At 46.0% G+C, this 23,309-nt stretch overlaps 1 protein-coding gene across 1 annotated transcript in view; it reads right to left on the bottom strand.

Moving 5' to 3' along the window:
• The window catches only part of LOC119953293 (dynein heavy chain 9, axonemal-like), a 686,444-nt gene that overhangs the window by 151,774 nt on the left and 511,361 nt on the right, over nucleotides 1–23,309 (bottom strand). The window contains exon 59 of the mRNA XM_038777408.1: nucleotides 8,909–9,031. Within this exon, the coding sequence (XP_038633336.1) occupies nucleotides 8,909–9,031 (123 nt within the window). The remainder of the gene's footprint in view (nucleotides 1–8,908; nucleotides 9,032–23,309) is intronic.

Here is a 23,309-nt window from a genome sequence, read left to right on the forward strand (position 1 = left end):
GGTGATGGCTTTCACCTCCTCTGTGGAGAAAGGCAGATTTCGGGCTTTGACGTAGTTGGCGAGCCGGGTGACCCCCGGGTGGCAGAGGTCATCGTGAATAGCTTTCAGGCGGTCGTCTTGCGCGCTGGCGCACGTGCCACGGGACAGGGAATCTGGGGGCTTGTTGAGCTTCCCCGGTCGGTACATAATATCGTACTTGTAGGTGGAGAGTTCGATCCTCCACCGTAGGATCTTATCATTTTTGATCTTGCCCCTTTGAGAGTTGTCGAACATAAAGGCAACCGATCTTTGGTCGGTGATGAGGGTGAACCTCCTACCTGCGAGGTAGTGCCTCCAGTGACATATTGCTTCCACGATGGCTTGTGCTTCCTTTTCGACCGAGGAGTGTCGAAGTTCCGAAGCACAGAGAGTTCGGGAGAAGAAGGCGACTGGTCTCCCTGCCTGATTTAGTGTGGCTGCGAGAGCGACCTCTGAGGCATCGCTCTCTACCTGAAAGGGGACGGATTCATCCACCGCCCGCATGGCCGCTTTGGCGATGTCCTCCTTGATACGAGTGGATGCCTGACGAGCCTCATCCGATTGAGGGAAGAGTGTGGCCTTAAATAGTGGGCGGGCTTTGTCCGCATACTGAGGGACCCACTGGGCATAATAAGAGAAAAATCCCAGGCACCTTTTGAGGGCCCTGGGACAATAAGGAACGGAGGGCCCAGGACTCCGTTCTCCACGACATAGCCGAGGATGGCTAGCCTGGTCGTGCGATAAACGTATTTCACAGTGTTATACATGAGGTTGAGCTTGTGGGCCGTCTGGAGAAATCGATTGAGGTTAGCGTCGTGGTCCTGCTAGTCGTGGCCGCAGATGGTGACGTTATCCAGGTACGGAAACGTGGCCCACAGCCCGTACTGGTCCACTATTCGGTCCATTGCTCGTAGGAACACCGAGACCCCATTAGTGATGCCAAGGGGAACCCGGAGGAAGTGGAAGAGGCGGCCGTCGGCCTCAAATGCCGTGAAGTGGCGGTCTTCCGGGCGGATTGGGAGCTGGTGGTATGCAGACTTCAGATCCACCGTGGAGAAGACGTTATAATGGGCGATCTGATTCACCATGTCTGCAATTCTGGGGAGGGAATACGCGTCAAGGAGCATGAACCGATTAATGGTTTGGCTATAGTCCACTACCATTCGGAATTTTTCCCCGGTCTTGATGACCACCACCTGAGCTCTCCAGGGACTGTTACTAGCCTCTATGATCCCCTCACGTAGAAGCCTATGGATCTCGATTCTGATAAACACCCTGTCCTGCAGGCTGTATCGCCTGCTGCGAGTGGCTATGGGTTTGCAGTCCGGCGTGAGATAAACAAAGAGTGGAGGGGGGTCGATTTTTTAGTGCGGCGAGGCTGCAAATAGTGAGTGGGGGCAAGGGCTCGCCGAAGCTGAGTGTGAGGCTTTTCAGGTTGCACTGGAAATCGAGTCCCAGTATGAGTGGGGCGCAGAGTTCAGGGAGCACGCACAGCTGGAAGTTTGAGTAGCTGGTGCCCTGGATCGTTAGGGTCGCGACGGTGCGCCCTTGGAGGTGAATAGAGTGGGAGCCCGAAGCGAGGGAGATAGTTTGCCGTGCAGGAAAAACAGGGAGCGAACAGTGTCTTACCAGTTCTGGGTGTATGAAGCTCTCGGTGCTCCCGGAGTCGAAGAGGCACGGTGTCCTGTATCCGTTGATTTGAACGGTCATCATTGAATTTCGGAGGTGTTTGGGACGCGACTGGTCCAGTGTCACTGCGCTGAGTTGCGGGTAGTCGTCGGCTCGATCAGCTGTGCTGGAGTAGCCCCGTGATCACTGCCCTCTGAGTTCGTATTCTTCTAGACGAATTTCTGAGTTGGAAGAAGATGGCTGCCTCCATGGATCGCACGCGGCAGGCGGCGAGGAAGATGGCGCCAAAGATGGCGGCCCCCATGAGTCGCACGTGGCCGGCCGCGTGGAGCGGGGTTGCCAAGATGGCGGCCCCCATGAGTCGCACGTGTCGTTTGGGGGCGGAGTCGGAGGACAGGCCGCAGCATTTTGGGGCCTGCGGGCCTGTGGATTCTGGAAACGAGTGCTCAGGGCTGCAGGGGAGTTAGGGGAGGAGGCCTGCTTTGCCAGGCAGACCCGGGCATAGTGTCCTTTGCGACCGCAGCTGCTGCAGGTCGCGTTACGGGCCTGGGCAGTGCTGCCGTGGGTGCTGGGGCTGTCCGCAAAAACGGCACACTGGGGCTGAGTGATGGCTGGGTGGCTGCACGGCGCAGGCCTCGGGCAGTCGCTGGTTGGGGGCCCAGGTTGGGGTCGCTTGGTCCGCGGGGAACGAGGTGAGGCTGCGGAATGAGACCTCCATAGTGGTAGCTAGTTCAATTGTGTCCTCTAAATTCTGGGCCCCTTTTTCTAGCAACCGCTGGCGCACATAATTCGATCTGAGGCCTGCCACGTACACATCTCTAACGCCAAGTTCCATGTGCTGTTCGGCTGATACAGCCTGGTAATTACAGTCCCAAGCTAAAATCTTTAACTCCCGCAGGAATTCTTCCAACGACTCCGCGGGGCGCTGGTGGCGGGTCGTAAAAATATGGCGCGCGTAGACCTCGTTGATGGGCCTCACGTACATTCGATCTAGCATTGCTAGGGCCCCCGTATAAGAGTTGGTACTATTGAGTTGAGAAGATATACGGTGGCTCACCCTTGCGTGCAGTAGACTGAGTTTCTGCTCCTCTGTAGTTTCAGCAGTACTTGATTCAGCCAGGTAGGCCTTGAAACATCTGAGCCAGTGCTGAAAGATTTCTCTTGCCTCTGCAGCCTGCGGGTCGAGTTCTAGTCGGTCAGGTTTGAGGGCTGATTCCATTGTTGTTTCTTCGATTTCTTCTTATTTCCAAAGACTATTAAATTGATGTGACCATCAATTCACACGACACATGGTTGGAAGTGAACAGTGGTTTTAATAGTCTTTCAACAGAGCCTGCCTGCGACGAGATGAACTGGCAGGCAGTCTCACGACTGCCAAGCTTTATACTTCCGGTTAGTGGGAGGAGCCATGGATGGAGCCATGGGCGGAGCCAAGGGTGGATCCCAGTACAAACTCCTCATCTCCCCCTATGGGCAGAGCCGCGCAACTGCTCGTATACCGAGCTTATATAGACACAGTACATCATATATAATAACAGTGTGAATTACACAGACTGTGATTCACCACACGAGAAAACTAGTGCCCTCTGGCTTTCTAGTGAGTGTGCTCTAACTGGTGATTGGCTGCTCTGTGGTGTGTGTTGATTGGTCTTGCAGTGTATCAATCAGTATGTGTCTGTACCATGATATACTGATGTGTATATTATGACAGACATTATATAAAGGGTCTCAGCAATAACCATGATTGAGAATGTTATAGAAATTTACAGCAAAGAAGGAGACCACTCGGCCTGTCATGCCTGAGTCAGCTCTTTGAAGGAGCTGTCCAGTTACTCTCATTCACTGCCTCTTCTCCCGTAGGCCTGCAAATATTTCCCTCTCGGTGATATGAAGGTTATGACTGAATCTGCTTCTGTGCCATTTCCTCGGAGCTGACTCCACTTCCATTACTTATAAAGATCCTGAGAGGAATTGGCAGGGTGGGTGTTGAGAAGATGTTTCCCCTGGTGGGGAACTTTAAGAACTATAGGAACACGGTTTAAAAATCAGGCAGTCTCCCATTTAAGACTGAGATGAAGATACATTGTGGGCGCGATTTACCAGCCTCGTCTTGTCCGATTTGCTGACGTGACGAGGCCGTTTAATCTGGTGAAAGTCCTTTCGCAAATCTGCAATGCTCGAGATTTTTGCGAGATTCATCCAAATCTCATGAGATGTCACAATCTGGATCCCGCCCTTGCATATTTAAAATGTACATATTTAAATAAGACTTTAAGCTCATTTAAATATGCCTGCTCCAGATTCCAGTGCCCAGGAACTCATGGACTCCCCAGCACTAATATGGACCAGGCATAACGGCACCTGGGGGGGTTCCCAGGTCATTGCAGACCTTGGGTGGTTGGTGACAATTCAAGGTGGCCACTGGCTCTCGCCTTAGCACCCAGGCACCTTGGCACTACCTACTTGGTACATTGGCACAGCCACCCTGGCACTGTCAAGGTGCCGTGCTGGCACTGCCAGGGTGTCAGTGTCAGGGTGCCCGGATGGGACTGCCAAGTGTCTACACCCGAGGGGGGCCCATGCCCTTGAAAAGGGACAGGAAGGAGAGCATGAAGGATGTGGGAGGGGTGAGGAGTGGGTATGAAGTGTCCTCATGAAACTTGGGGGGCGTTAAGGATGGAGGTCCTGAAAGTGGAGGGGTTGAAAGGGGGGCTGGGGTCCTAATAAAGGGGTGTGTGCGGTAATGCCCATTTGTGCAGGGAGTGACACTGCCCATGGATGGGGGGTGTGGGGGACCCTTAAGCTCACTTAGAGATCAGGGCATGCTTTTAAAGTGGCTGCCCAATCTCTGAGGAGCCCTCTCTCACCAACGAGTTCAGCTCCCCAGTGTTGAAAAAATTCCTAAGTGACCAGGGAGAAACTCCCCAAGAACCAAAAAAATGACTACGGGCGCAAACTACAGGCCACATTGCACCCGTAAAAGCAGCGCGCCGTGGTGCCACATGGGCAGTAAACGAAAGGGAGTCCCTGCTCCCGGGATTTACCTGGCTCGCCACATCTCGTGAGATCTCCTGCCAAGCTACCCAGGTGGCACTGCCAACTGTAAGGGCACTGCGTGGGTGCCAGGCTGGCACTGCCAAGCTGGCATTTGTTGCGGGGCAGTGATCAGGCAGGGGGCTGCCCTGCATGGGTGTGGGGGAATGAGAGGGATGTCCGGGTCCCCTTTCCAGCGAGTTGGGGCTGGGGGGATGGGTTGTTCATGGGGTAACGTTGGAGGGTTCGAGAGATCGGGACGCCACTTTCAAATAGCATCCATATTTCACCCTCAATGCAGGAAATGGGACTAAGTGCGGCCTCTGCTGAGCGTTCAGTCACCAGATGGGCATGGCCGGAGAATCCCACCCAAGGTGTGGTTGAATAATGGTGTACATCTCCCCCAAAAAGCTGGTGAGAAATACCCCATCAAACTCGCTCTAAATGACATTTATATTTTTGGTTGAATCGCCCCTGTATCTCTCAGAGGTTTGTAAGTCTGTAGCGTTCTCTTCCTCAGAGAACAGAACAGCCTGGGTCATTGTACAAGTTCAAGGCTGAGTTAGACAAGTTTTTGTATTGACAAGGGAATCGAGAGTTATGGGGAGCAGGCAGGAAGGTCACAACCAGGTCAGCCATGGTCTTATCAAGTGAAGGAATGGGCTTGAGGATCCTAATGCCCGACGCCCTATTTCTAAATCTTGTGCTCTTGTGCCAAAAGAATTAAAGAGCCTCGCCGACAGATTTAAACAGTTTTTCTGCTGCATTTCATGCCAATTTAAGGCAGCTAAGCCAAAACAGCAATATGGAAAATTCCAACCTACCTGTAAGGATAGGTTAGGAATACTTTGGGGAGTGATTTTTAACTTCTTTCTCCAAGTGGAAAACATGTTGGCAAATGAATTGTCTGTTTTACACATCACCCAATTTTCTTTTCCACTGGTCCCCAACGGAAAGCAAAATGGAGGGTGGGATTGGAGCACACAACAGGCTTCCTAATTTGCTGTCATCTTTTCCCGGTGCTAAAAGTCAGAATGACTTCCTTTCGTTCTGCAGTTGTTTTATCAACGGACTAATTTATTTTGCCAAAATCTGGCCCCGCTGCTTAGAACCATGTTGGGACAACATTCCAATACAGAACTGAAGGAAATGTCTGCTGGCAGAGGTGTCAACCTTTGCACAAGACATTAAAACCGAGGTCATGTCTGGCGTTTCTGTTGATTAAAATAGATGTCAACCATCCTCATTCAAGGAATGTTTGCTACCTTGGTGTCTTGGTCAACTTTCTTGCCTCAAACAATGCCACCAACAGCAGGTTAACTAATCACTCATCTTGTTATCACCTGTTAGTGCTTGCTGCGTGACAATCCAACAGTTCTAAAGGCATATCTGGGTGTTATGCATATCTCCCTTTTCTCAGAAGAAACAGGTCTCAAAGGACAATGGACCTCCCTCACTGCTCATCCCTCTGTTGGGCTGACAGCGTTTCCCATTTATCGCAGAAGCTAGCAAAGTCACTGAAATTGGTCACAGATAAATAGCTGTTTGCACCACCTTTGTGCACAATAAAGAGGCAGTGATGTCAATGAACAGATGCACAGCCCTAACATATGTGTCTCCTAGGAGCCTAAACACCTGCCAGTTGCCCTTCCAGATTAGTGTCAAGGCCGCGCATCCACACAAGTAGAGAAAACCTGTTAATCTTCTGCAAACCGAAAAATTGATATTTCTGTGCAATATGACTTTAGCCTTTGAAGAGGTTGAACATTAGCTGGAACATTTTTGTTTTAAAATGGTCAACCTCGGTTGCATGTTGAATAATGCACCAATCCGCTAAAGTAAGCTCCCCGCCCCTACCCACAAGGCAGTATGTGTATATAGTGTTTTGGTGCACCAGTTGGAGGAAGTGCTATTTTGCCCCCACATAATGCTGGAATAAGATCAGGTAGTCTGGACCTCCTCCTACGCATCCATAGAAGGCGAGTCAAACTGGTATATGAGAATACCCTTCCAGACAATCCAGGCAGTACAAGAATAATGATTCAAATCAATGACAGTTCAGATTGTTATTCCTGTCCAGCTACCCTGTGAAAAAATATGCAGATCCTAAAACATGCAGCCACACCCGTACCAGTATGCACAACATCTGCAGGTTGTTACATCAGCGCAGATTTCTGACAAAGCTGTGTATGTAAATTATAATAGCTGTCAAAATAGATAGATTAGTGTGAAACAAGGGCAAAATGTATCAGTCATTAGCGAGATGTAAATCCAATCTAACAGTCTCCTGGGAACTAATGGGTTCCCCAATGAGAGATCACACAGGTGCCTTTTAGCACCCACACAAATGTGGACCAGGCATAACAGCACCTGGGGGGAGGGAACTCCCAGGCCATTGGGGACCCAGGGTGGTCTGGGCAGGGTGGCACACTGCCTCTCCCTCTGGCACCCTGGCACTTAGGCACAGCCATGCTGGTACCTTGGCACTGCCACCCTGGCACTGTCAAACTGCCGAGTAGCACTGCCTGGTTGGCTGGCAGGGTAACTGCCTGGGTGGCTGTATCATGGTGCCTGGGTGGCACTGTCGGGAGCCAGGACCTGAGGGGTCCATGCCCATGAAAGTGGGGGGGGGGGGGGGGGGGGGGGGGGGAGATATGAAGGGTGGGGAGTAGGTGGGCAGATATTAAGTGGTCTCCTAAAGGTTGGGGGGGTGAAGGGTGGTGCTCCTGAAAGGGGAGAGGGGTGAAGGGGGATTGGGGAGGCCTGAAAAGAGGGTGCCCTCAGCGACCCCATAGTGGGGTATCCTCACTTGGGGGTGTGGGGTAATGCCCATATGTGTGTGGGGAGACATTGCCCATGGGTGGGGACTCTCAAGCTCACAGAGAGATCAGGCGGGGCCTTTCAAAATGGCGGCCTGATCTCTGAGGAGCCAGTCTCACCAGCAAGTTCAGCTCTCCACTGCTGAAAGATTTTCTACGTTTGGGCTGGACCGGGAAGAAGCTCTCAAAGGCCCAGAAAATTGACGAAGTGCGGCTGAATATCAGTGTGGATCTCACCCAAAAAGCTGGTGTGAAACACCTGCCAAAATTACACTCAGTAACCTATCCATTAAATCGCGCTCTTGGTGCTGACAGCCGATTTGGCTTTGAGGGGATTTATAACTAACTCTAATCCAGTGGTCATCCAATGACCACATTCTTCAGCAGGGAATAACAGTTGAATCTCTGGCAGATTTCCCCCTCTACAAAGCCCAGCGATACATTCTTCTCTTTCTGCAGTCCAAGGGTACTGAGACGAGACGCAACAGGCCTACGAACACCACAGTCGTATATCAGGCAATTCAGGAGTCTGGGGACAAACTAGGACATCCCTGCTCTGACGTTCAGCTACTCTGTGGGCAGTGTGTTGATAAAATGTGCCAGGGGGTCTGACAACAGGGATTGTGTTCATCCCCCCCCCCACCCAGCGGCTGGTGACGAGATTTGGGGGTCACGATAGGGGGGCATGGAATGGAGGCTGTGCCAGTAAAGTCACGAACCGGCCCCAAGATACGGATGTCCGATGTCGTTTTCCCCAGGCTCTCTGTTTGCTGGGAGAGGTAAGCCAACGAGTTATGCAAAGGCAGCCTCAGTGTCTGCCATGAGAGCACTTTTTCTCTGGTATCATTCTCAGCGGCCCCTACTCAACGACTCTCACAATACTGCCAAATTTTCAATCTGGGGGTCACACAAGGTCTGAAGCATTGAAATGAGGTCACAGGGGGAAAAAGATTGAGAAGCATGGGGATATTCTCCATGTATCACGCTGTGAACTGGTGAATCGTGCAAGTGAAGTGAGCAATACCATATCACAGAGAGAACCCACTGTGGAACTGGGCAAATCGGCAGTAGTGACCAATGAAATGCACGGTATTCAAGCACCTTGAATGAATGTGACAACTTTTATTGTCTGAACTGCCAGGATGGGAAGCGAGCTGTCCTTTTATAAAACCCACCCAACCGTCAGCCAAAATCAGGCAGCTCCTACAACCAACAGGTGATCCACTTTGCCCCATTACCACACAGGGGAAGTAGGCAGATTTACCCACCCCGTTCCTGGCCATTGCCACCAAGGTGTATGAAAGAATCAAAATCTTCATCAAAACTCGACTGCTTTTCTTTTTGGCAGCTAATGTGCCAGTCGGCCTGACCTCTACAGCAACTGAAACATAGGGGTAAGAAATGGGTACCTTTATGCCACCCCAGGACTGGTTGGAAAGGAAATCCACAGGACTAGAGACTCCCGGCTGAGCTGGATATCGAAGCAGGAAGTCCAGCTCATTTGGCTTTATTTCTTTATTCGTCAGAAGAATCTGTCAAATTGAGGGGAGCAGGAAAAAACAAAAAATATTAGAGGCACAGATTCACTCCTCCACAGCATCTGATAAAACCCACCAGTGCCTATTAACCCCACAAGAACTAATGCTAATTTACAATGGGTCAGGTAAAACTTCAAATCTGCACTGACACAGCCTTATTTCAATCAGGTTCCAATCATTTTAAATGATCATAAATGCTAATATAGCACAAATGCCTCACTTTTTGATCTATGTACACATTCCTTTCCCATTTAATTCTAAAGTTCTTACCTGACCATTGGCAGTACCAAGCCTGTGAGTCACGGCTGACATTTTGAGAGCACTCAGCATGGCTCCTCTCAAATGATCGCAAAAGAAAATGCTACTCAATGGAATGCCACACTCCAAAATGTTCCTTTGGACACTTTAAATTAAGAACCACTTAAATGTTCGGGGAAATATTGCTTGGTGCAGTCAGTCACGGTGACGTGCAGCTTTCAGATGTGCGCAGCTTGTTCGCCCTCGAGCTGCAGTCGCGAAGCCTGATGGAGGTGAGACTGGGGGCAGAGGTCAGAAAACCCACCTTGGACAAATAGGCTGTCAGTTTTTCTGTGCTCCGTGTGACATTTTTAACACCCCCTCCCCACAGCGAACTTATGAACAGTCACAATTAGTCTGTGATACCCACATGACTAAAGCAGAAGAAGCAACAGCAGCAGCTGCGACCACAGGCTGACCCCGTGGAGGGGCTTTCCACCTCCAAAATGGAGGTCTGGCAGCCGTGGCCATTTTAAATTTTGACAGTTTTAAAAGTGCTGAGAGATCGCCTCCATCTTGAAACATCCTCTCTCTCCCTTCTATGCATCGATAGACCGCTGCTCTCTCAGTGCTAGAGAGCATCCTATTGTCACCCCAGTGCTGCCTGTCATCTTTGATTGGATACTGAGACCATCATCTGTCTGTTAATTAGTCAATCCGATGGCAATTGCGTTGAGCGACCATTCCTGACATGGTGCGGGGTCGTGGTCTGCAGTTCATCACAAAATCAGGGTGCTGAACCAAAATAGAAATTTAGCTCCTGAAGTCAGAATTCTTGGTCTTTTGGATGCCGATTCAAATCAAACATCTGGTTTTGGTTTGTGATGCAGAACACGGCCAGCAGCATGGGTTCAATTCCCGTACCAGCTGATAGTTCTGAATTTTCCATTGGTGAACCTGAACAGGTGCCGGAATGTGGCGACTCAAGATTTTACAGTAACTTCATGGCAGTGTTAATGTAAGCCTACTTGTAACAATAAAAAGATTATTATTGAAAGCATTAGAGAGGCTAATGTTCACAAGTCAACTTGTTCTTTTCTCACACCCCACCTCCACGTTCTGCTTATGGCTCATATTCCAATGCAGTTTCACAGATCGCTTTGGTGTTTTGTCCAAGTAGATGTTCTCCAGGTGTGAGCTTATCATGTGGCTATCTGAAACGGTAACTAAGTTGACCCTATCCTCATCTGCCATCACACACAGATATTTATTGGTAGTAATGGCTGGATGGCAATCAGGAGCAGCAACTCTGCCAGACATTTTCATCTCCTCAGGCCCAAGGAAATGATGGTAAACCATGACACCAACTGGTGTCAGCTAATTCAGCACAAAGGAGCTGATTCCAGGATACAGTGCAATTGTCCAATCTAACTAGAATTGTTACCAGGAGCGACTCATTGTTGAATGCTACATGCCACAAGACAGCAATAAAAACAGAAATTGCAGATATGCACTGAAGCTTGGATTTGCTTTTAAGCTCATTGGAAGACTCATCTCTAAGTTTCTGATGTTGCCTGGCCTGCTATGTACTTCTTTCACCACGTTTAAGTTCTTTTATTTCAGATTTCCAACTTGGCCAACTCTATATTGATTCCGCACCAGTGTATCCAAACTCACCGTGCGATCTGGCAGATATTCATAACCAATTTTCATGCAATGACCACAAACACCTGAATGTTGTTACATTGCACACTTAATTACAGACTTACATTAATCCCATTGATACAAACTTTTTCACAATTTTATAAAAATGTAAAGTGCCCAATTATTTTTTTTCCAATTAAGGGGCAATTTAGCGCGGCCAATCCACCTAACCTGCACATCTTTTGGTTGTAGGGGTAAAACCCACGCAGACACGGGGAGAATGTGCAAACTCCACACGGACAATGCCCCAGGCCGGGATTCGAACCTGGGTCCTCAGTGTCAAAGGCAGCAGTGCTAACCACTTAGCCACATGCTGCCCCATCTTTTCACAATTAATGTATAAATTGGATTATGGTCAGTCAATGGCAATCTTAATTGTTGCAAGACCTTGTATCAACTAATGGCAGATACTTCACTGTCAGTATGTCCCTCTCCGTGTTTTCTTGGCTACTTTCATAACCATATACATACACAATATATTCACATTTATAATTAAACAGTGAGTGCAGGCAATGTCATTGCTGTCAGTGCCTGGGAAGAGAGAGCAGAAGTGACCAGCAGTCATGAAATCGCTGAAACTCCCAGGGCTAAAGCATACCTCATGCCATTAATTAATTCCAATCAGCCTCAGTACTCCTCCTGTTATTTCATCAATATTTTAAACTGGGCTATTTATGCAGAGCAACAAAAGTACCCTTTAGTAACCTTTAAGTGGAGCCGCATTGTTTAAAATCAAATAAAAAGGATAAGATCAGGAACTGATATGTTGCTCAGGGAGAGCCTGTGGTCAAATCTAAATAGATTCAGTGTCATTAAATAGAGAGGTGTACTGAGGCACAGGAATGTAGGTCACTGAGGGAACTCCACTTAACGAATTAACTTTCCATGTCATCCGCTAACATCATGCTTTTGCACAATAATGAATAAAGCCGGATATTGAAGGCAAAAAAAAGGAACAGACTATCACAACTTGGCGAGTCTTGCAACATTGGATCAATTCAGCGTTGCGCTTCCAACGAGGGGCTGATTTCCTGGTCTGTGAATGCGAGAGTTGGGAAGTGGGCATGCTCACAATTTCATGCTGCTGGCCAGTCTGCCGGCATATTTCCATTTCTAGCCTGAGGGACGCACGTTCCAGCATCCAGCACTGAATATCCATTAAGGCTAGTTAAAATGCCGAGTGAGGACACTCTTCAAAAACTGCCTGGAATTTTACAGATGGCATATGGTCTGAGGCCAAAGCCCAGTAGATCGATGGAGGTGGTCTCCAGGTTGTAGGCTGAAGGGCCAGCAAAGCCTCACTTAAGTCACAACCCCAACCCTTACAGCGCCGATTACCAGAAGACCACATCTACTGGTCCCAGATCATGTTACGGAAGGGTTACCCCGCCACAATTCTGGTCTGGCAGCCATGGTTACACTACACTTTTACGCATTCAAAATTTTTCAGAGGGTGCCTGAATTTTGAGGTGTCCTCTCGTTCTCCCATTTACATTGGCAATGCCACCTCCCCTTGGTCACCCAGAACCTTGGGCACTCTGATTCATTCTTTTGGATGTGGAGCCACCCCACCATCCTTAATTGGAGGGGTTTCCTGGACTCAGCCTCCTCCAAAATCTTTCTCGGGTCCCCCAATTGGCATTTCTGGTTGCCCAACAAGATTTGGTCCCAACACTGGGATTGGAACTCAGCACCAAAAATACAGCCCCTTATTTCTGATGAGGTCTGTCATAATAAGGATGACGATTGGCACGTTCAAGACAAGAAAATATCGACCTCCATTTTAAGCATTCTTCTCTGGTTGGAGAATCAGCTAAATGACAATCACATTTCCCTCTAGAGCGCATTAGTGATCGCCATACATCTCCAATAGGACTTTGTAACTCTACCAGTGAAGCTTTTCCAGTTTCCCTATCAGCTGTCACTATAGCCCTTCAAAGGGAAGCTATCCAATGACAATATAGATAATATAGTATTGATTATTTAGGTATATTGGAATGTGTTGGCACTCCCAACCAACCATTAGAAACAATAATGCAGTTCCATCTATCTAGGCTTAATTTATGGGACAAAATGCAAACCCTTGTAAAGGAAAGCACTTCAAAGATGAGACACAGCTCCTTTCAATGCTCAATTACTTATTGGTTAGTCTTCCTTTTGAATATTTTAGTGGCTGGGTTGTGGAGTGGTGGAGCACAATTAGAGGCTCGCCACACTGCATCACTAGGTGGTGAAGCGTTGTTTGAGATTGTCTTTGGACAACAGAGCCAGAGGCCCGGGCATGGATTCGTTGGTCATCTCATTCCCAATCACTGATGTGTTTGGCCAGTTACAAACTTGGTTGTGTATTATTTGGAGGTTAACAGATTCTCGTGCTTCCTGACGTCATGCTGAAATACTTTCAACCGGTCAGGGGCTGGTTTAGCACCGTGGGCTAAACAGCTGACTTGTAATGCAGATCAATGCCAGCAGCGCAGGTTCAATTCCCGTACCAGCCTCCCGAACAGGCGCCGGAATGTGGCGACTAGGGGCTTTTCACAGTGGCTGCATTGAAGCCTACTTGTGACAATAAGCGATTATTATTATTGTAAGACAATTGCAAAAAACAATTGATCCAGATGTGACCACTGGAAGACTTTTGAAATATTGTATTCTAAGTATTGGATAACTTAAGGGTTAAAAGCCTGGGGTTAGGGTGTGTTTGACTGCAGGGGCCAATTTGTTTTAAAAGCATTCTGTTCTGCAGGGCTGGGTGCTTTTAGCAACCAGAAGGTGAAAATGACAAAGAAGTGTGTTTTTCAATCTGGACTAATGAACTGTGGTTTCACTGGGAAAGTCCTGAGGAGTTAATGTGCGTTTTAGCCTGCAGAGAGAATGGGTTTCTCCGCTTGGGGAGTTGAGATAATTGCTGGGTGGAGCCAAGGAATGCAGAGAGACATTTTGAAAAGTTTTGGAGAGCTAGTTTTTGGAGAATGCTTTGGGGAGAGGAGTTGAATTCAGATCTGCCTGATGTGAGTCCATAATTCTCCCAAAGTAAAAGAGTAATATGTAAAGCAGAGCAGTCTTGTTTGGGGATAAGGGGGAAACAGAAACTCACCAGGTGAACCAGCTTTTTGAAGATAGTCAGCCAGAGTCTGAAGGGGTTTTAACAGGATTCAAAACCTGTTTTGTGAAGCAAGTATTACCCTCTGCCACTCTGATTTTTAAGATAGATTGAGAGCTGTATGTTTCTTTTCTTGCTGCTTAATAGAAAATTGAGTAGTAATGGTTAAGGGGTAATTGTAAGCTGTTATTTTCGGTTGAGAGCTGTATGTTTCTTTTCTTGCTGCTTAATAGAAAATGGAGTAGTAATGGTTAAAGGGTAATTGTAAGCTGTTATTTTCGGTTGAGAGCTGTATGCATCTTTTCTTGCTGCTTAACAGAAAATTGAGTAGTAATAGTTAAGGGGTGATTGTAAGCTGTTATTTTTGGGTGTGACGTTAAAATGTTTAAAATTGTATTCATAATAACGTTTGCTTAAAGAATTCCCAAGCCTTATTTCTTAATGCAATCACTCCTGGAGTGAATCATTCTTTCTGCACAGTCTTACAAATAAACAGGAATATTTGGATGTCGGTCCAGTGTCCTAGCCATTGTCGGGGTCTGGTCTGGGATCATAGTACAGATATCAGCCACCCCTCCAACCCCAGAAAGTACCCAAAGATCACCTACTCATTTGCTTTGGTAACTGAAAAATAATGTGAGTTAGAATTAGTGAAGACTTACTTCCAACTTCGCAATAGTTTATAGAAGCACTAAGCTCATGATGTGGCAGGATTCCATAGGGTCACATGAAAGTGACATTTTACAACAGCTAATGCAGTACAAACTGCAGGCATTCAGCTCCATGTCGTGCACTCCATGGGACTAGTATATTTCTTTCTGCACTGTTAATCTTTACTTGATGTTAACAACGAAAGACACTGAAGCAGAACAACATGAAACATCTCGAGTTCAATGAGTTTATAGATGCTGAAATGGTATTCAGGTTGATCCAGTATGGGTACAATACTGTTTTTGTACCTGAGTTAGAGTCAACATTTCAGTCTGTCATCATTGATTCAAACTGATGTTTACAAAAAAACATGTTGCAAATACCTTCAGTGAAGTTGGTGCAAGGCATGTGATATCAGATAGCTCAACCATCAATATTTCCAGCCATGGTACGGTCCGCTGTGTTTTATCATCAAACCTTCAGAATTATTTTATTTAAAATAATCCATAGTCTTAAAGTGTTAGACGTTTTGCTGCTGTTGTATAAAGAGTCAAAGGTACTGCTCCTCTTACAAACACCTTTATTTCACTTTAACAGACTGCACAAAACAATATCTTCGCATCACCTCACACAACCCACTGAAGCCTCTTTCCATATCAGTGTCAATTATTGGATACTTAACATAAATGAGACAACTGATTGGAATGTCTCTTAACCCATGACTTAACAGTCTCCCCTTCCTTGGAGAACAAAATAGGGCAGTATTCTCCCCACCCCCTCCCCACACCGGATGGGAGAATTGCCAGGGCGCCGCGCGAGTTGCACCATGCCGCCCTGACACCCGCACGCGATTCTCCCACCCCCCCCCCCCCGAAATCAACGCCGCAAGAATCGCGCTGGGCCGCTCGGAGAATCGGCACAAACGGTGAGCGGTGATTCTCCGGTCCGAATGGGCCGAGCGGCCGGCAAACAAAATGACAGTCCTGCTGCCGCTGTTCACCCCTCGTCGCTGCCGGCGGGAACTGTGCGGGAATGCTGGGGGGGGGGCGGCCTATGGGGGGGAGGCAGGGGGGCTCCTTCACCGGGGGGGCCTCCAATGGGGTCTGGCCTGCAATTGGGGCCCACCGATCGACGGTCTGGCCTCTCCCCCCCGGGCCTACGTCCTTCAGCGGCCGGCCCCAGAACCCCAACATCATGTTGGTGAGGGGCCGCGCGCGTAAGTAGTTCCCCACGCATGCGCAGGATGGCGCAGCCCAACTGCGCATGTGCAGGAATGTGCTGCCCCAACTGCGCATGCGCAGGTTGGCGCGGAGGCTGGAGCAGCGTGCACTGCTCCAACGGTGTGCTGGCTCCCTGTGGGGGCCAGAATAGGTCATGTCCAGGCCCTGTTCACGCTGTCGTGAAACACAACGGCGTTCATGATGGCGCGAACAGTTGGCCTCAATTTCAGAGAACCTCGCCCATAATTAGGTGAAAACAAAATTACAAGAAATTCAAAAACACTCATGCAATTTCCCCCCTTCTTTTTTTTCTTTTTTATTGGAAGAAAAAAAAGTCAGAGAAACAGGCGTTCTTCATTGACAACATCCAAAAGTTTCTGTGAGCTAGCCCCTCTTTTTGTAAAACAGTCTGGCAACTGATAGCTGCTGTCGACCCATTTAATTTTTGCTATTTCCCCTGTGTCCAACATCTGCTTCAAACTTGCGATGTCTATTCTTAACCTTTTTTCATTGACACTTTTTGTAGAGTGCACATTTCCCCATAGTTTTTATTGTCAGTGTGACATTCAGGAGGTATATTACCCAAATCCCCTAATCCCAAAATTTCTGTCAATATCTGAGATATATAAAAGGCCATATCCACCACCTCTGCATGGCTTAACGTCTCAGCAGCCAAAGTGTTTTTGACCACTCTCCTTATTTTCTTTGTTTCCCACACAAGAGGGCAACATTTGCTATTGTTCCCCAAAAGGAAAATTATAAAACCTCCTGCGCTTGAAACCCCATCACATACGTTTGCATAGGACGCATCACTATAAACTTTGAGTTTCAAGTGCCTAAGGTCACTTAAAACCGGGAACCTCAAAACACACTCATTTATTTTTAGTGAAATGAAATGAAATGAAAATCGCTTATTGTCACGAGTAGGCTTCAATGAAGTTACTGTGAAAAGTCCCTAGTCGCAACATTCCGGCGCCTGTCCGTGGAGGGTGGTATGGGAATCGAACCGTGCTGCTAGCCTGCTTGGTCTGCTATAAAAGCCAGCGATTTAACCCAGTGAGCTAAACCAGGCCCCGTTTGACCAACGCTTTATTTGCTCTTATTATGTCTTCCACTTTGGGATTATTAATTTTTGTACTCAACTCTAAGACATCAAAGCTCACGTCCGGTTGAGTCTATCTACCTAACCAATTCAGTTGCCCAATTCAATTTCGCAGTTGCTCTTTTTCCATCTTTGAAACCATTGCGTCTTTTTGTGAAAACTGGCCACGACTAATTGCTATTGGGCTGATGCTTTCCAAATAAGATTGCTGGTGTAAAGTTGCCCCTAACTTAGTCTGTCCGATTTCCAGTCCAATATATTTAAATGCACCGGAAGACTGAATTCTTTCCTCAAACCAGAGATTACAATAGCTTTGAAATCCCACCCCACATAAAAATCACCAACATGCATCATAAAGATGCCAGAAAGATTTCCTTTATAGTGCCAGTAAAACATTGCCGGATCTGCTTTCAACTGGCAACAGCCTAACTTTAACAAAATTGACCTGACTGAAAAGTACCAGACTCTAGACGCATCATTCAATCCATATACACATTTGTTCAACTTCCAGAGTACCCCTTCTGTGTTAGCTGCCTCTTTAGGAAGATGGAGAAAAATGTCTCTCTGGAGCTTATGCCCCTGCAAAAGGCAGCTTTTATATCTACAGATTTGCATTTCCATGCCACTGTGGCTAATAGAGCCAAGAAGATCTTCAAAATAACCTTTCCTGCCGTAGGTGAATCTACCCTTAAATCCTGATCTTCTAAGTTTTCTTCAAATCCCCTTGCCACAAGCCTGGCCTTTGCCTTATAAGTTCCATCCGGAAGAGCCTTTTCCATGCAAATCAATCTGTGGGATAGAGCTCTTTGTCCCCTATCCGGTACCTCCGTGTATAGCCCAAATTCACTCCAACTATGCAATTCTTGCTGTTTGGCATCTTTGATAACATTCTCATCTAATTTATTAGAAGCCACCAAAATCTCAAGTGCATGTGGGCTTCTACTCCTATTAGTAATTGTAGTCTTATTCATGTTCCGAGATCTTGAGAAACTACGTCCCCTCTCCCGCCTGGTATTTCGTTCTGTACTGCTACTGCTTGATCTTTCCCTTCTGCTGTGGGATGTCCTTTCAATCGTTCTCAACCTTTTCCTGCGGACCTGTTCACTCTCCGATGCACTATCTGAACTGGCACTGTGTTTCTGTGCTGTTATGGGCCAGGGTTTAGAGAACCCCGAAGTGTATCATGGAATTCACCTGACCAACAAGGTACGAGTAGCACACAGCCCACTCTACAGGTGTGGTGCAGCAGAAATGGAAAAGTATTTTTTAAAGCAAAACAATGTTTATTCTATGAACTCAAGTGAATCTTTTTAAAACATACAGTGAACACCTTAGCAACCATTAATTCAAATACAACCCCCAAAGAATACAACACTAAGTAATCCTAAATAAATTCCCAAACAACATCCAGAAGACAAAAGAAACACCTTTTAACCGAAGCACATCAGGTTTAAATTCTGAAAATATTTATAATTCTGAATTCACCAATTGATCAAGAGATAGTCTTTTCATGGCAGAGGGATCAACAGTACACATGCTTTGTCTGGCTCCAGTTCCAACACTGAAATGAAACACAAAAAAACACAGACACACCCAAGCTTTTCTCAAAGTGAAACTAAAAGCTGACAGACAGCACAGCTCTACCCACACTGACATCACTGCAGTAATAAACACCCATTTCTTAAAGGTACACCCACTGCAGTTATTCTATAAAAACACTAATTTCTTAAAGGTACTCTCATATGACAGTGCCCTCCATTTTTGAACTTTGTGTTCCCAATCCATTGTCTTGGCTCCTTCCCCTGAATGCTGTACATTCAACGAATGTTTATACTTTCCAGTGGCCTTCCCTGCTCTACTAATAACAGTTATATCCTTCCATTGACGAGACCCTTCAGGAAAGTATGTCACTTTTGTACCAACTTTTGGCAGTTGTCCTTTTGGAAAAATGGCCTGGTCTAATTTATCAGAAGTGCTGTGTTCCTCCACAGAAACCCTGTCTATGTCAGTTAACGGGTCCTCGTAGTTCTGTAACACGTGCGTACCAGATGACTCTGGTTCCTCGTGATGTCCGTCCGCTCTGTCTAAATTAGAAAATTTGTAATCTGTACCCATTATCCTTAATGAATGTACCTAACAGTTTGATTGCCATGTTGCAAAATAATTGTTTTTCCATCTATGCCTATGATCTTCCCTGGGCCTTTCCATTCATTCAAATTGTCTCTCTTATAGTATACTATGTCTCCTTGCTGAAAAATGGTATTTGATGGCCGTACATTATGTCTTAAAGCTCTGCAAATTCTTTCAGAGACATCTGCTTCCAAAAAACTTTTCTACTGCTATGTAATGCATTTAAATGCTCAGCAAAGGCAGAGCTTATTGTAGTCCCTTCCCAAGCTGGAGGCTGGTCATCTAAAATGGACGGAATTTTAGGATTTCTATCTAACACTAATTGATAGGGACTAAAGCCCCCAATCATCTGCAATGAATTATTTGCATGTACCGCCCATGCTAAAGCTGAATTTAGCGTGCAGTTTGGTCTATCTGCCAAAATGTTCCAGAGCACGTCATCTATTAGCGCATGATTTATTTCACACACACCATTACTAAATGGGCTTTCCGCAGCCGTATTCATAACTGTGATATTCATGTTTTCACACATATCCCTAAACTCATCATTAGCAAATTCTCCCCCATTGTCTGTAAGGAATTTTGCCGGTGGGCCCATTCCTGTCCCTATCCATTTTTCCATGATTTGATCCACAATTACTCTCTTTTCTTTACTTCATACAATTGTTGATTGACTAAATATGGTTGCTAAATCTACAAAATGCAAAATAAATATACTATTGGCTTTATCTCAGATCTTAAGGTCCATGGCCACAATGTCATTAAAATCTCTGGCCAAAGGAAGGGTTACTATTGGTCGTGCTGGTGTCCTTCTGTACTTCCTACAAACTTCACAGCGATCACTAACCTGTTCTATCAGTTTAGTATAGTCTTCATCCCTTACCCATGCATCCTTTAATAGATTTTTCAGCCTCCGAGGAGATGGATGTGCAAACTGTCTATGCAGTTTTAATACAACAAGCTTTTTATCAGCTAAAGTCCCATTTTCAACTGCCATTAACACATCCTTAATAACTGTACTTGAAATGTTATTTGTCAGTAATGGAATACAATAGTGTCCCGACTGTAATTTGTAAGTCCACCGCCTTTCCAAAAACTGTTGTCTTATCCTGTTCCAGATCCAGTTTCATGTGTTCTTTCTTCATCAACGGTCTGCTCAGAAGCAAAGGTACCTCGCTTGATACAACATCCGTGCTAATGAAATGATTCACTCCGGCAATATTGCAAGGGATTACCACTCTTTTCAGCGACTTCAGAGTATTATCATCCCCAAACCTGAAACTTGTGGAACTTACAAATTCCTTAACCTTGTTACGATTTTCAGCATTCAGGGAGTCCAGGTAACATTTTAACCAGTAAATTCCACACAGAGTAGATGTGCAGCCACTGTCCAATACAGCATAATTGAAGGATTCTGCAACCAACACCCTCATTACCGCCGTAAAACTGCTTGTTAATAGGAAAATGCCTTCTTTCTGGGCACTATCTTTTTCATCTTCTGACTCTTGCGTGTCATGTGTCACTTCAAATACTCTATTACAACGTGTTGGACAGTTGAAAGCATAATGGTATTGAGAGTTACAACAAAAACATCGACTTATTGTATCCCGTGCATTTCTGGGGTTCATCTTCCTATTGTAGGTTCGAACTGGGTTTCTGTCTTCATAATTTCCGGGTCCCGATCTCCTTCTATAGTCTTGGAACCTGTTTGTAGCCATGCGATTTTGCCATCCTGTTAGTAGTGTATCTTTCATGTTCTGCTTTATTGCAGACTGACCTGTTTGGGTCATCAGAGCTATCGGAATCGAATGTTTCCCCAGAAACATTTTTTAAAGCTTTTGTCATCTGATCGAAGAAGGTATCCTTATCCGCAAACTGAACTCCTGTCAAAACCAGGAGCCTATCCATGTTGCTCACTCAAGCACAGTCAAGTAATTTAAAGGCCAACACAGACTGTGGAAATTCCAGGTTGTGTTTCTGCAGCCTTTTATATAGTCTACCAAATTCCATTATATAGTCTTCAATGGAGAAACCCTCTATTTTCCGGAACCTATCAAAATCCGACCATGTTTCATATGCACTTAACAAGTCATCCTTTTTATAAAATATAATGTAATAGAGTCTCCAGGCATTCTTCTGAGTCTACCTCTTCCAATTCCAGAAAATACTTTGCTTTGGATTTTACTGTCATAAGGTAGAGAAAGAGCCAATGCCATACCTTGTTTTCTCTTTCCCAAGGCAGTTACTTTAGTCCACATAACTACTGCACTTCTCCATTGGTCTTACAAACCCCTTTCAGAAAATAAGTGGGGTAGCCATCTTTTTCCTAGGTTCAGCCATATATCTTCTTTTTTTTTTCTTCTCACTCACTCCTTGGTTTGGTCTGGAAAAGTTGTATCTTTCAACCCTTCACATTTGCACAGCAATCATCCTCTGCTCCCATTTGTTAGACGTTTAGCTGCTGTTGCATAAAGAGTCAAAGGTACTGCTCCATTTACAAACATCCTTATTTCACTTTTACAGACACTGCACAAAATTATATCTTCGCATCACCTGACACAAAGGCCACCTGAAGCTTCTTTACATATCAATGTCAATTATTGGATACTTAACATAAATGACTCTTTAACCTGGGGTTACCCCTATCTTTGGATCTGTAAAGATTCAATTACCTGCAAATGCTCGCATTCTAAGCATTGTCTGGCATCTTTGAATTTGTCTATACGTTTCTGGAACAAATATCTTCAATCACCTAAGGAAGGAGCAGTGCTCCGAAAGCTAGTGTTTGAAACAAATATGTTGGACTTTAACTTGGTGTTGTAAGACTTCTTACTGTGCTCACCCCAGTCCAACGCCGGCATCTCCACATCATAACATAAAGGAGACAACTAATTGGAATGTCTCTTAACCCATTACATCACATAAAGAAGTGCTGCTCTACGTATCACCTCCGGTTGATCTCCTGTACACCAACAAAACTGCAGGGACAGTGACTAATGCTGTACAGCATGCTTCCACAGAAAAATAATTCTGAACTTTTTAAATGCTGCACTGGAGTAAATGTGACTAACATATACCATAGAAAAACAAATAAGTTCCAGGATTTTACTGGGCATCATCAAGGAGCATTCGATTGCTTCTGCTACTAGGTTTTCGCCATTCAGAAGTCATATTATTTTAACCTAAAGGATCTATTTATTCTTTACTGCCGTTTCTTTTGCACAGCAGAATAAAAACCAGATGGAAAAATTTAGAAATTGAATGCGAAATCAACAGATCAGGAAATGAAGAGAAGAAATCGTTCAGGTGAGACATTAAATAGGCAGCACAGCAGTACAGTGTTTAGCACTGTTGCTTCACAGTGCTAGGGACCCGAGTTCGATTCCCGGCTTGGGTCACTGTCTGTGCGGAGTTTGCAAGTTCTCCCTGTGTCTGCGTGGGTTTCCTCCAGACGCTCCAGTTTCCTCCCACGAGTCCCGAAAGATGTGCTTGTTTGGTGAATTGGACATTCTAAATTCTCCCTCAGTGTACACGAACAGGTGCTGGAATGAGGCGACTAGGGAGTTTTCACAGTAACTTCATTGCAGTGTTAATGTGAACCGACTTGTGACACTAATAAAGATTATTATTAAATCAAGGCCATGACTGCTCTTTAAGGTGGAAACAAATGATCCCATGGTACTATTTTTGAGAAGAGCATGGGAGTTCTACCTGGAGTCCTGGTAAATATATATCGCTCAACCAGCAACAAAAAAATAGATTTTCTGGCCATTATCACATTGCTCTCGCTGGGAGCTTGCTGTGCTTAAAATATTGTTGTGCTTCGTGCATTACAGCACTTGATAAAGTGCCCCATTGGCTGTGAACTGCTTTTAGTTTAAATGCAGTGCAATATATCTTACACAATTTTAAGCCTGATTTGCGGCACTCACGATTTCCAATAGTTCAGGTCAACTTTAAGAGCTCGTCGAATCAGTTACAGCGATTACCATGGCTGGTTTGCCAAGCAGCACTCTGGCAGACTGCAGTTCCGGGCAGGCATAGAGTCTCGAAAAATGTATCCTCTTTGGGAAAAATTCTACAAAAACATTCCGCTAAACTAGGCATGGACAGAATGGGTGGAGC

The sequence above is a fragment of the Scyliorhinus canicula genome, chromosome 18 (genome assembly GCF_902713615.1).
Source record: "Scyliorhinus canicula chromosome 18, sScyCan1.1, whole genome shotgun sequence".
NCBI classification, from domain to species: Eukaryota; Metazoa; Chordata; class Chondrichthyes; order Carcharhiniformes; family Scyliorhinidae; genus Scyliorhinus; species Scyliorhinus canicula.